The 13,142-nt window shown below is 36.2% G+C and overlaps 1 protein-coding gene across 1 annotated transcript; it reads right to left on the bottom strand.

Annotated features, from left to right (window-relative positions):
• Positions 1 to 6,534: 6,534 nt before the first annotated feature.
• MS3_00010861 (uncharacterized protein) lies at positions 6,535 to 12,377 on the bottom strand (the record flags this gene model as incomplete). The annotated part of the gene is made up of 2 exons (XM_051219268.1): positions 6,535 to 7,535; positions 12,071 to 12,377. 2 exons carry the CDS (start codon positions 12,375 to 12,377, stop codon positions 6,535 to 6,537), a joined length of 1,308 nt encoding a protein of 435 aa, XP_051063943.1.
• Between the last annotated feature and the right edge of the window lie 765 nt (positions 12,378 to 13,142).

The raw sequence follows: 13,142 nt of genomic DNA, 5'->3' as shown, positions 1-13,142 counted from the left end.
AAAAATCCAAATGCTCGGAGCTACTTATTTCTAATCAGTAGTATAGTTTAATCCACTAAACGAAATGGTGAGGTGCAAATCAGGTCGAAAATATTTTGATGTAAAACACTTTTTGGAGACCACACACTCAGTCTTCTAATGAGCTGAATCTGTAAGTTTATTCTATGTACAAACTAGTGAGTTTAACAGTTGTGTAAAGAATAGGAAACAAACAAGGCACATGAATAGAAGTGTAAACATAATTTTCGAATAGAAGACTGACACAGTCGTTGTTTTGTGATGTTTAAAAAAATATATAGGTTGCAGTTTGAAAATGTTTAGTTTTGAGTAAAATCGTAGTCTAGAAGAGTGCAAAACTGGTTCGAAATGTCTTTATAATATACAACATATATAGTCTTCCACTGAAATCCCGAACCAACCTGAGTTAGGCAACCCTTAAAAACCTGGAAGTACTCGACGTCCATTTCATCTTTCTATGGGATTGAGAAGCAGTGAGCATTTACGAGCAAACAACCGTTGGTCCAACCTATTACCTTTAATCTCGTGCACAAATAATTAACATCTAAACCACTAAGTCTGAACCCAATGGTGTGCATATTGATCCCCAGTTGCAGGGTTGTGAATGCGTACTGTTTCACAGCTCCATACTACGACGAGACGATCATCCAGTACTTGCGGATTTCTAATAGTCGTCTAACTTAGATCGGTTCCTGATTTCAATGAAATTCACAAATCTCCACTACCTCATACTGACATAAATAGTGTTTGATTACGACAGTTTTTCGTATAACCTTCACAGTCTTTGCAATACAAAGCTTAAGAAAACCATTAACATTATCAGTGAACATTCATTTATCTGCACCGTATAAATGAAAACATGCCACAAGTCAAATCAGTCTCAATTTCTTCATGTAGTAATTAGTTCGTTCTACTGTGTTATGAAATTCAGCTTTTGTTGTAATCAGAAAATTAAGTTATCGATTTATTACCTACAATCACCCGACCACAGGTCATACTTCCATAGAAAAATCCAAATGCTCGGAGCTACTTATTTCTAATCAGTAGTATAGTTTAATCCACTAAACGAAATGGTGAGGTGCAAATCAGGTCGAAAATATTTTGATGTAAAACACTTTTTGGAGACCACACACTCAGTCTTCTAATGAGCTGAATCTGTAAGTTTATTCTATGTACAAACTAGTGAGTTTAACAGTTGTGTAAAGAATAGGAAACAAACAAGGCACATGAATAGAAGTGTAAACATAATTTTCGAATAGAAGACTGACACAGTCGTTGTTTTGTGATGTTTAAAAAAATATATAGGTTGCAGTTTGAAAATGTTTAGTTTTGAGTAAAATCGTAGTCTAGAAGAGTGCAAAACTGGTTCGAAATGTCTTTATAATATACAACATATATAGTCTTCCACTGAAATCCCGAACCAACCTGAGTTAGGCAACCCTTAAAAACCTGGAAGTACTCGACGTCCATTTCATCTTTCTATGGGATTGAGAAGCAGTGAGCATTTACGAGCAAACAACCGTTGGTCCAACCTATTACCTTTAATCTCGTGCACAAATAATTAACATCTAAACCACTAAGTCTGAACCCAATGGTGTGCATATTGATCCCCAGTTGCAGGGTTGTGAATGCGTACTGTTTCACAGCTCCATACTACGACGAGACGATCATCCAGTACTTGCGGATTTCTAATAGTCGTCTAACTTAGATCGGTTCCTGATTTCAATGAAATTCACAAATCTCCACTACCTCATACTGACATAAATAGTGTTTGATTACGACAGTTTTTTTCGTATAACCTTCACAGTCTTTGCAATACAAAGCTTAAGAAAACCATTAACATTATCAGTGAACATTCATTTATCTGCACCGTATAAATGAAAACATGCCACAAGTCAAATCAGTCTCAATTTCTTCATGTAGTAATTAGTTCGTTCTACTGTGTTATGAAATTCAGCTTTTGTTGTAATCAGAAAATTAAGTTATCGATTTATTACCTACAATCACCCGACCACAGGTCATACTTCCATAGAAAAATCCAAATGCTCGGAGCTACTTATTTCTAATCAGTAGTATAGTTTAATCCACTAAACGAAATGGTGAGGTGCAAATCAGGTCGAAAATATTTTGATGTAAAACACTTTTTTGGAGACCACACACTCAGTCTTCTAATGAGCTGAATCTGTAAGTTTATTCTATGTACAAACTAGTGAGTTTAACAGTTGTGTAAAGAATAGGAAACAAACAAGGCACATGAATAGAAGTGTAAACATAATTTTCGAATAGAAGACTGACACAGTCGTTGTTTTGTGATGTTTAAAAAAATATAGGTTGCAGTTTGAAAATGTTTAGTTTTGAGTAAAATCGTAGTCTAGAAGAGTGCAAAACTGGTTCGAAATGTCTTTATAATATACAACATATATAGTCTTCCACTGAAATCCCGAACCAACCTGAGTTAGGCAACCCTTAAAAACCTGGAAGTACTCGACGTCCATTTCATCTTTCTATGGGATTGAGAAGCAGTGAGCATTTACGAGCAAACAACCGTTGGTCCAACCTATTACCTTTAATCTCGTGCACAAATAATTAACATCTAAACCACTAAGTCTGAACCCAATGGTGTGCATATTGATCCCCAGTTGCAGGGTTGTGAATGCGTACTGTTTCACAGCTCCATACTACGACGAGACGATCATCCAGTACTTGCGGATTTCTAATAGTCGTCTAACTTAGATCGGTTCCTGATTTCAATGAAATTCACAAATCTCCACTACCTCATACTGACATAAATAGTGTTTGATTACGACAGTTTTTTCGTATAACCTTCACAGTCTTTGCAATACAAAGCTTAAGAAAACCATTAACATTATCAGTGAACATTCATTTATCTGCACCGTATAAATGAAAACATGCCACAAGTCAAATCAGTCTCAATTTCTTCATGTAGTAATTAGTTCGTTCTACTGTGTTATGAAATTCAGCTTTTGTTGTAATCAGAAAATTAAGTTATCGATTTATTACCTACAATCACCCGACCACAGGTCATACTTCCATAGAAAAATCCAAATGCTCGGAGCTACTTATTTCTAATCAGTAGTATAGTTTAATCCACTAAACGAAATGGTGAGGTGCAAATCAGGTCGAAAATATTTTGATGTAAAACACTTTTTTGGAGACCACACACTCAGTCTTCTAATGAGCTGAATCTGTAAGTTTATTCTATGTACAAACTAGTGAGTTTAACAGTTGTGTAAAGAATAGGAAACAAACAAGGCACATGAATAGAAGTGTAAACATAATTTTCGAATAGAAGACTGACACAGTCGTTGTTTTGTGATGTTTAAAAAATATATAGGTTGCAGTTTGAAAATGTTTAGTTTTGAGTAAAATCGTAGTCTAGAAGAGTGCAAAACTGGTTCGAAATGTCTTTATAATATACAACATATATAGTCTTCCACTGAAATCCCGAACCAACCTGAGTTAGGCAACCCTTAAAAACCTGGAAGTACTCGACGTCCATTTCATCTTTCTATGGGATTGAGAAGCAGTGAGCATTTACGAGCAAACAACCGTTGGTCCAACCTATTACCTTTAATCTCGTGCACAAATAATTAACATCTAAACCACTAAGTCTGAACCCAATGGTGTGCATATTGATCCCCAGTTGCAGGGTTGTGAATGCGTACTGTTTCACAGCTCCATACTACGACGAGACGATCATCCAGTACTTGCGGATTTCTAATAGTCGTCTAACTTAGATCGGTTCCTGATTTCAATGAAATTCACAAATCTCCACTACCTCATACTGACATAAATAGTGTTTGATTACGACAATTTTTTCGTATAACCTTCACAGTCTTTGCAATACAAAGCTTAAGAAAACCATTAACATTATCAGTGAACATTCATTTATCTGCACCTTATAAATGAATGCGTGACACAAATGAACGAAATACGATGATAAAAGAGTCATATGGATAGACATCAATAATTTTGCCTGCAGTCTTGTGTGCAAACACTTAACCTCTAAACCACTGAGTCGGCATCCAACGATATTAATATCTAACGTCAAGCAATAAGCTTGGTTTTACCATACAGAGATTATGAAACCCTTCAAGCATATATTCCTGTACTTGGCTTTGAGCCACATCACAAATGACGGTTAGTGATACCACCCGAGCGAAATAGACAGAGAGGGATTCGAACCTGCTGACTGGTGTTTAATAATCAGACATATAACCATCAGCCCATCGCGTATATATCTATAAAGTTACCATGTTGCATAAGATGTAACAGTAAGACAAGGCATGTTTGAAAAGTGTGGTTATTAACATCATGTAATTTTTACATTAATATTATAATTACGAGCTTCCACTTAGCTTTGAAAATAAAAAACAAAGCTCACCAGAAGTTGAGTAAATAAGAGAAAAATGAATCCGGTATTATTACTCACTATCTAGACACAACTGTGAATAACTATAACATAAATGACCAAATGAATCGAACACGTATAACACTTTCACACTACTTGCTGTCTACAATACCACGAATTAAATGAATGGTGGCTATTTTATTTCATAAGTACTGTAGTTTGAAGGAAAAGACTCAATAATTAAAGCTCTTATACACGTTTAATTTTAAGAAAAAGAGAATTATGACATGTCATGAAGCTAAGGAAAATAGTGGTGAAGTAAATACGGAGGAACATCACGAGTAAAAATGGAAACCGTTATATATATATATATATATATATATATATATATATATATATATATATATATATCATGTAGGGGTTGTAAACTTTGTTTGCGAGGGTTAAGAATCTCACCAATAACAAAGTATTTTGTAGTAACAAAATGGGAATTACGTAAGTTTTATAAATTGGAGAAGGGACTACTTGGGATTATGTGTCTATGTATGCATGTACGTATATATGCTGTTTTGGTCTAAACATTCTGAATGATAAAAATATACAAAAAAAATTGATTTCAGTATGAAATAGAACGCATCAATGCGAACTCGGTAAGAATGAATTACATAAATATATATTCAGATTTCACATTAATAGTTAACATGTAGAATTGTTAGAAATGCAGCCACAACTTTCAATTATCTATAATGTATGTAGGACTATATTTTTAATAGATTATTTATAGTTTCAGTTATGGAATATACGTAATCGTTCACTAGATCATATTTACACGATGGAAAGATACCAGAGGAGAGAAAAACATCTGAAAAGTAACCGTTGTTGCTGCCAGATTATGGAGATATAAAGTACAAGGAATGACACATAAGCTACCGTGTATGTGGCAAACAATTTTGCAGATTAAGTTAACAAGCATGAGTTAAATATTTTCACTTCTTTTAAACATCAATTGAGATGGTAAGAGAAGGCGAGCTGTTATAAAATAAATAAAGCATGAAAAAAATTGTGTAAAATACTAGAATGATTATGTAAATAAAACAACATAGGAAAATATATTATAAAAATATCACTGAGACGATAATTCTGATGGGCGAAAAGATACTGGTGAAACAAAACAGTTCATTGAATTGTCAATTTTGGGGAAAGATAGCGTCGGATTTTTTATCTACAGAGTGCACTTCGAAATCAATATAGCATTTACGCTTCATTGACAATGGAGTTAAGTAGTTGAGCGAAATTATGGTAAAACTGCCAAACGATTAAATGGTATAATTCTTAAGCACACAAAAAGTTAGTCATCTTTACATCAAATTGAATAAATTACATCTAATGTAGGAAGTAATTTATACAACTTCAAAATGAATAATGAGACGTCATAAAAGATGTATTCCAGATTCTATATAGTGTTCTTATGATATGCTACTACATACCTTTAACAGTAAACTAAAATTTGCAATAATTTCAAACGTAATGAATGGTTATCTATGACAGATAGGTGATAGAAGACAGATGAATTAAGAAATGTTTAGAACATCACTATAGTTAATAATACTTTTTTACACTTATTTCCTTATGAAACTTTGGAAATAATAATACTGTGTTATAACGTAATAAAAAGAGGATAACGTGGCCATACAGAGTCACTATCTATAATTCAACCAGTGAGATTCCCCAACAAATGCTACCAGATCTGGATACTAAATAGTAATTAGCTTAACAAAATCAACCTAAAGCCTAATACCCTCACCGCTGATACTTTATGAAACCTGAAAATAAATGAAGGTTTTAAACATCCCATAAAATCAAATAAAGCTAGTGAAAAACAAGTTCACATACTGCTACTACGCAATTCACATTGTGCCAATAACTGATAACATCGAAATATGCACAAAGTAGACTGTGGTTATGAATTCTACTTAAAATATCAATGCTTCAACTTCAAAGAAACTTATAGAGGCAGTTTTTTACTTTAGGATGTAGAAAGTTAAACTTTTTTTAAGTTACAAGGAAAATTATCACTAAAAAGATCAACGGCAAACAAATAATTGGGTAAAACTAGTTACAACAGGGTTACCTACGGTCTCTGTTTATACACTGTCTGCAACACCTAGTTTATTCAATGAATCCTGTTCAAAGCGTCTTTGAGCCTCTTGTTGTCGTTGATAATGTTGTTGAAGCTGTTGTAATCGAGAAGTCGGTCCTGGTGTCAAACGTAAAGTTGGTGGGAGAATAGGTGCAGGATTAGAGGAAGTCGGAGAGGAGTGAGGCTGAGAGCTGGTTGGAGTAGGGAAAACAGACTGAGATATTTTGAGAGATATATTGTCTGATAGAGAGCGGTGGCTGGAACTACTGACAGCTCGTTTGCCTAACTGCCATGTTCCACGACTCTGGTGAGCCGGCTGATTCCAAAGCGGAGTCCCGCTTCCAGAAGGGGAGCTTGAAGTGTTAACAACAGTAGACATAGAAAACGACAAATTATTTTCCGCAGTAAATGTTGTAACAACACCTGTGACAGAGCGTGAATCGTCACGTTCGAGCAGGCTTTTAAGCAACTGAGATGCTGGATTATTCGCTAATACTGACTGGTTTGGGTTAGCAAGCGCTAAGGAAGTAGCACACAAATTGCGTCGAATTGGAATTGATGAACCATCATCAGTTAGGTTTGATATACCGATGTCCATGATATAAGTTCTGCTAGTGGTTACTTCGCAAGGTAAAACAGTATTAGCCCCAAGTGAACCAGGTCTACACATGCCAAAACTGCTACTGGGTACTGAAAATCTACCTAGTGGTGCGGTGTTCACACTGAATGGTACAGTCGGAAGCATGACTGGTCTATCTGATTTCGGTAAAATTTTCCTAAAAGAGTGGTACTTGTGAACAACTGTTCTTTTAGGTGGCCCTGAGCATACGGAAGCATTTGTAGAGGATTGGACAGTGGTCATAATAGGGATTCCACGCGAACCAGAAAAAATAGGAGATATGCAAGAGGAAATGAAGGGTTTGCCTGATAGTAAATAGTGATCACCAACACTTTCATTCATTGACGATCGCGATGCAGAAAGGCTTTGACCAACAATACGACTACCTGAAACGGAAAACGATGTGATACAATGAGATCAGATCAGACAACACTGAGTCTCGCAGATGTGCATCAGTTCACGTTACTATGCCATATGAGCACAATATAAAATCGACAAAATGTATAGCAAAGAATCAAAGTAACGTAGTATCAATAACAATAAGAAAGACTTAGTATTGAGAATATGCTTCAGAAATACGCAGTGGGAACGTATGTACGAAGAAATGCCAGAATCCGAGATCAAGAGGAAGATAAAGAGTGAATGTATCTGTGCCATTGTAAATGATTCTGACCCATATCATTCGAAGTCTGAAGCCATTGATCGCGATTATATCGTGAATCCCGACTAGGTAGTCTGCTGCTAGCAGTATAACTCACATCAACAATCATGAACTGATGCCATATTTCAGTTTAGCATCCTCTACCATTTTACCAGCTTATTTATACACCACCAAAACATTCTCCCGTTGAGGTAGGTGGAGACTGAGAACATGTAAAGAGACAATGAGATATTCAAAAGTAACACAAAAATCATCAACTAAAGGATATAACAGACAAATACCTTTTCTGTTTATGAGGTTCATAAATAATGTATCAATTCACGTGATGTCTTGTAAATCAATTTTTGACCTGAAAAAATATCGCTACATTTGTGTCAACATCTATACCGTATGATACATGAATAACAAACATAATATCTTGTGTTAGTCTAGCATACACTTCAACAGAGTTTAAAAACACTTACAGCTTCCTATAAAAACTACGAAACAAGAGAAAAACTTGTGGGACCGAGTAGTTTATGTCGACAAGTTTATTATTCCGGTCAGTCAGCTACAACGTAGGGCCAGGCACATATATGCATCGGTTCAAATTGCCACACCTCATTAGCACAACAAGATGAACACCGAATTCATGGAAGTAGTTAATTCAATGGTGGTAATATGTAAAAGAAAGATTGCATATAAACGCATAGTACAGGGAGAAAGAATCAGTTCGTAGAAAAGTGTAAGGCAATTTTAATCTCACCGTTTAAGGGCAGACAAAGAGTGTATACACCTACGCCATTGTGACTAACTCTGGGCCATGTCACCCAGTCTCCAACCATTGGTTACGACAGTCGAGCACACCCAGACCAATTAGTCTGCATCTACGAACATGGCTCATACCAGAAGCTAGTGACTTCAAAGACTGATGGCATGTTATGGTTTGTCTACCCCTAACATACTTCCAACCATCCCCAACAGTGATGTTATAATTTCTCTTATTAAAATCCAGCTATTCCTATTGCATAGTATTCTTGGACATCAATTCACTCGACAAGTCCCCAAAGCAGAACACGGTTGAACAGGAAGGAAATTACATTCCAAATAACAAGGGTAGAAGGAAGTAAGAAACACAGTAAGAGAAACGTTAGTATATTTTTAATTTTTACATAGGAAGATTCTCGAGTCTTCTCGAATTATCGACTAGCGCTGATTGGATAAGAAGCAGCCAATCAACGTGCACCAACACAATCGTGCACAGAACGTGCTTTAATCCAATCTGTCCTGCTAACACATCCCCTTTGAGCAGATTCTTTACATTTAAAGATAAAGAATCACACCATATATCCTGTACAATTAGTCAAATACATCACTTTCTGAACTGAGTAAGAAGATAATGTTATCAGACTAACTGTTATACAGGCCGTTTGGATATTTGTAATAAGTTAACTACAAGTCGGATTGGGCGATTTTCCTTTCATAGAAGCAAAACTTTGAACAATGATCAATTTGACGTGAAAACAACATAGGGGATACAGTTAGTTTCATAATTTTCAGCTACAACCATTTAAATATGTACGAAAATATATTTTTACTTGACTTAGAATATACCAATGACATAGTTCTATTTGGTGAAGACGCTGACAAAATGCAGTCTTCTGACCACTATAAACAACAATGGAAGCATGTTCGAGATGTAATTCTCCCTCTCGAAATGCAAAATGTTGCATCAGGATTGGGCTACATCGGCACCTGAACTAATGATAGGGAGTGAAGTACTTGAGCATGTTGACCGCTTCACTTATCTTGGAAGTCTCACCAGCCCTTCTGGTGTGTGACGAAATCTCAGCACGGACACAGCGGGCTCGACTAGCTTTTGCCAACTTGCGTCATTTATGGCGTAGGCGAGATATCCGTCTATCAACCAAAGGACGTGTTTACTGCGCAGCAGTTCGTTCCGTCCTAATTTGTGGCAGTAAAACATGGCCGGTAAGAGTAGAGGATATTCGTACGTTACTAGTATTCGATCATAGGTGTCTTCGAAACATTGCTCGTATGTCCTGAGACCATCGAGTAAGTAACGCAGTCGTTAGGAAACGGGTACTGGGTAGGGATGGCAAATCAATTGATGAAATAGTGAAACTTCATCAGTTGAGATGGCTGGGACACGTGTTACGGATGCCCAACCACTGACTGCCTCGACGTGCGATGTTCAGTGGTATAGGAGTAGATTGGAAGGAAGCTAGGGGCGGCCAGACCGAAACATGGCACAAGTCCATGAAGTGGACTGAGCCATGTTGGTAGGTGTAGGCTACCTGGTTGGGATCCGCAAGGCGATAGCAACCGATGGTTAGATACACGGTTCACAATCGTTTGCAATGGCGCAGGTGCATCCACTCTTTGTGTTCTCCCAAATTCTAATCTCCTGAACTATTCATATCCCTTTCTTCTTTCCAAATTTATTTCACTGGATTATACTCCTTGAACAACATCTTTAAACCCTAATGTTTTCGATTACTGCTTATACTTTTACCACCTCTACCGCTATGAGATTTGGATCGACAATTGTATCTCTGTGCCAATGTGATATGGGAACATGAACTGATGTACGTACGTACGAAGTTCTACGTTGTTGCTGGCTTTTCCTTTTACTTAAGAAACACGAAAGTACGAACTACGTAGCAGTGAACAACACATACTATATAAAAATATGTTCTTATTCAACATCTCCATGAAAATTTTCCAGCTGACCTAAAAGACATTTAATTCCTAAGTACACTATAACAAACCATGAACTGTCTGTAATGGAACAGTTGTGTTCACAAAATTACCAATTGATTTGTTTCTTCTTGATATAATGGGATGAAAAGTCAAAATTAGATTGATATACTTCATGATGATTTTTATTCAACATTAATTCTATTTTAATTCGATATGATGATTACTCAATGTAGTATGTTTTGTTTTCCCGTATGACATACGTTATTCTTGTATTAAAAATTGATATGAACTATACTCAACTATGTGATTTGTTATAACTTGAAGTATTTTTCATATATATGATTTCATCCTAATTATTAATCCAAATAAGTGTACGAATCAATATATAAATGAGTGTATTTTTGACTAGAGTTGTCGTCGTCATCATCGTGTTTTGGGGGCTTAATACATCTTCACTTGTATCAGTCTTTGTGTTCTTACGTTCGTGTCGTGGGAACTGCAGTGGTACCTCGTTTTTACAAGTATAAGCGATTCCGACACAACAATCAGCGACGACCAGATATAACAAATAGTAAACAATCCACTAGATATATCACTTCTACACTGTGTTCTGTTCCCGACCTCGACGTTGCTCCCTTGATACATAACTTTAATAGGTTATATCACTTAAATGGTCACGTTCTTAGGTCGTATCTACTTCGGTCTGGGCACCCGGGCAAATAAATTAATTTTAGGTCGTGTAACAGAAAAGAGTACACTGATAGACTGTATACATGACACACGATAAACTAAAATACACGTAACGAAAGTTGAATTGAGTAGTTCGAAAATTTTTAACAAAACTGCTAATCTGCCTAAACACACGCCATTCTGTACTGTTAAATAAGATATTATTGGGGAATATTCCCAACAATTTATCTGAATATTGGTTTGTTTGTTTAAAGCCTTTTTGCTTGGTAGGACTAACCTGTCCCAACTTGGACCGTCAGGTAAAATATGAGTGCCTAAAGATCCGGGTACAGAAAAAGATACCACCGGAAGGATGGATATATTAAAGCTAAATAAAGGTGAGAAGTGAACATCCTGAAAAATTAAATATAATAGAGGTTTACGTATTAGAATTTAGGTCGAATTGTGTGACGGTTGATAACACTAACCGATCGCCTAAACAAAGGCGATCATAGTCGAATTCGAAAGTGTCACTTACTAGTAGGAATCCAAGTGACTTAACCATTGGGATAAGCCACTTGAGGACCAGTTATTTAGGGATGCGATATCATCTGCACCATGAATTTAAAAATCAGATATGCCACCAGACTAAAATGGATATAAGATGGACCAATATCCCAGAAATCACCTTAAACCTGGAGTCAAACTGGGAATAGATATTACAGTCTACAGGGATAATAACAAAACTTAGACTTCTTAAGTACTGAATCAACTGCAGACTCCAATCTCTTAAATTTAGTGATCGAATAAAGTAGCCTTTTGTTATTCGTATACTCATTATTGAGTAAAGTAGTATTATACTACTAATCTACTAATTACTCAACATACCTGTATTTTGGTCTGCTTCCGTAAAACAACGAACCGTAGCAGGTGCTAAAGGATTAAAACATTGTGATGGCGATCTTAAGTTGCCTGTGAGCGTGGGATTAAAAGTAGGACGTCCAATTGGCCAATTTACGCAAGGTGCTCTCATTACTGTAGGGTAGTGAGCACTCATAAAAGGAAGACCTTCTAGTTCTGAAGATATAGTTGTCGGTACAGTAGACAGAGCGCTATTGTCGAAAAAACGACTTGACGTTAACTTTTGGGACGGTACAGAAGACTGGAATGAAGTAACAGAAGAAGGTTCATACATTTTCGTAACGTTTTTGAGCTCGAAATCTTCCATATCATCATCGTCATCATCATCTTTTTCATGTTTTGGGTTACTTTTATGAGTAGGGTTTTGATTTAAATGCAAGGGGAATGGTCGAAATTCGGAGTTAAGCTCAGTGGTGTTTGACAATACTGACGAAGTGTATTGAATGCACTGGTGAGATTGTTGAAGCTGGGAAGTTTGTAGGCACTGTGTAACAATTGCTTCTGATTCGAGTGGCTGAAAAAATCATAATTTTTCCGACTTTAAAATGCAGTAAAAACTGAATAAACCGATAAATAACAGTTATAAGTTGTAAACAACCAACAAACTGAGAAGCAAATGAACGAAAGGACGCACCTTTCTAGAAGACCCAGTAAGATTTGATAACAGCTATTTTAATTGATCATAAGAAGCATAGAGTAATAAAGACAGTCTTTAACAAGGCATTGAAAAGCTTAACCAGTACAACTACCAATATTCATTTGAGCACTTATATACAGTGGTAACTACATAATGTAAATCTAAAAGGTCTTTATGTCACCTGTGACAAGAGCTCGTATCGGGATGTTAGGTAGTTAGAATTGGTTATATTTATCACGTTTAACACAAATATTGGTACAAAGGGGCACTAAATGCATATGCGCCAGATAAAGCAAGTGGGCTGTGATACTTCCCGGGTTCCCAAACCGAAGCAATGAACGTATGAATATTAAAATTCTGGATATAACAAAAAACTCAATATACTTTCGCCGCATTTCGATT

Source organism: Schistosoma haematobium (genome assembly GCF_000699445.3).
Source record: "Schistosoma haematobium chromosome Unknown HiC_scaffold_467, whole genome shotgun sequence".
Taxonomy (NCBI): domain Eukaryota; kingdom Metazoa; phylum Platyhelminthes; class Trematoda; order Strigeidida; family Schistosomatidae; genus Schistosoma; species Schistosoma haematobium.
Note: the sequence above shows the minus strand (reverse complement) of the source record. Positions and strands in the feature narration are given on the sequence as shown.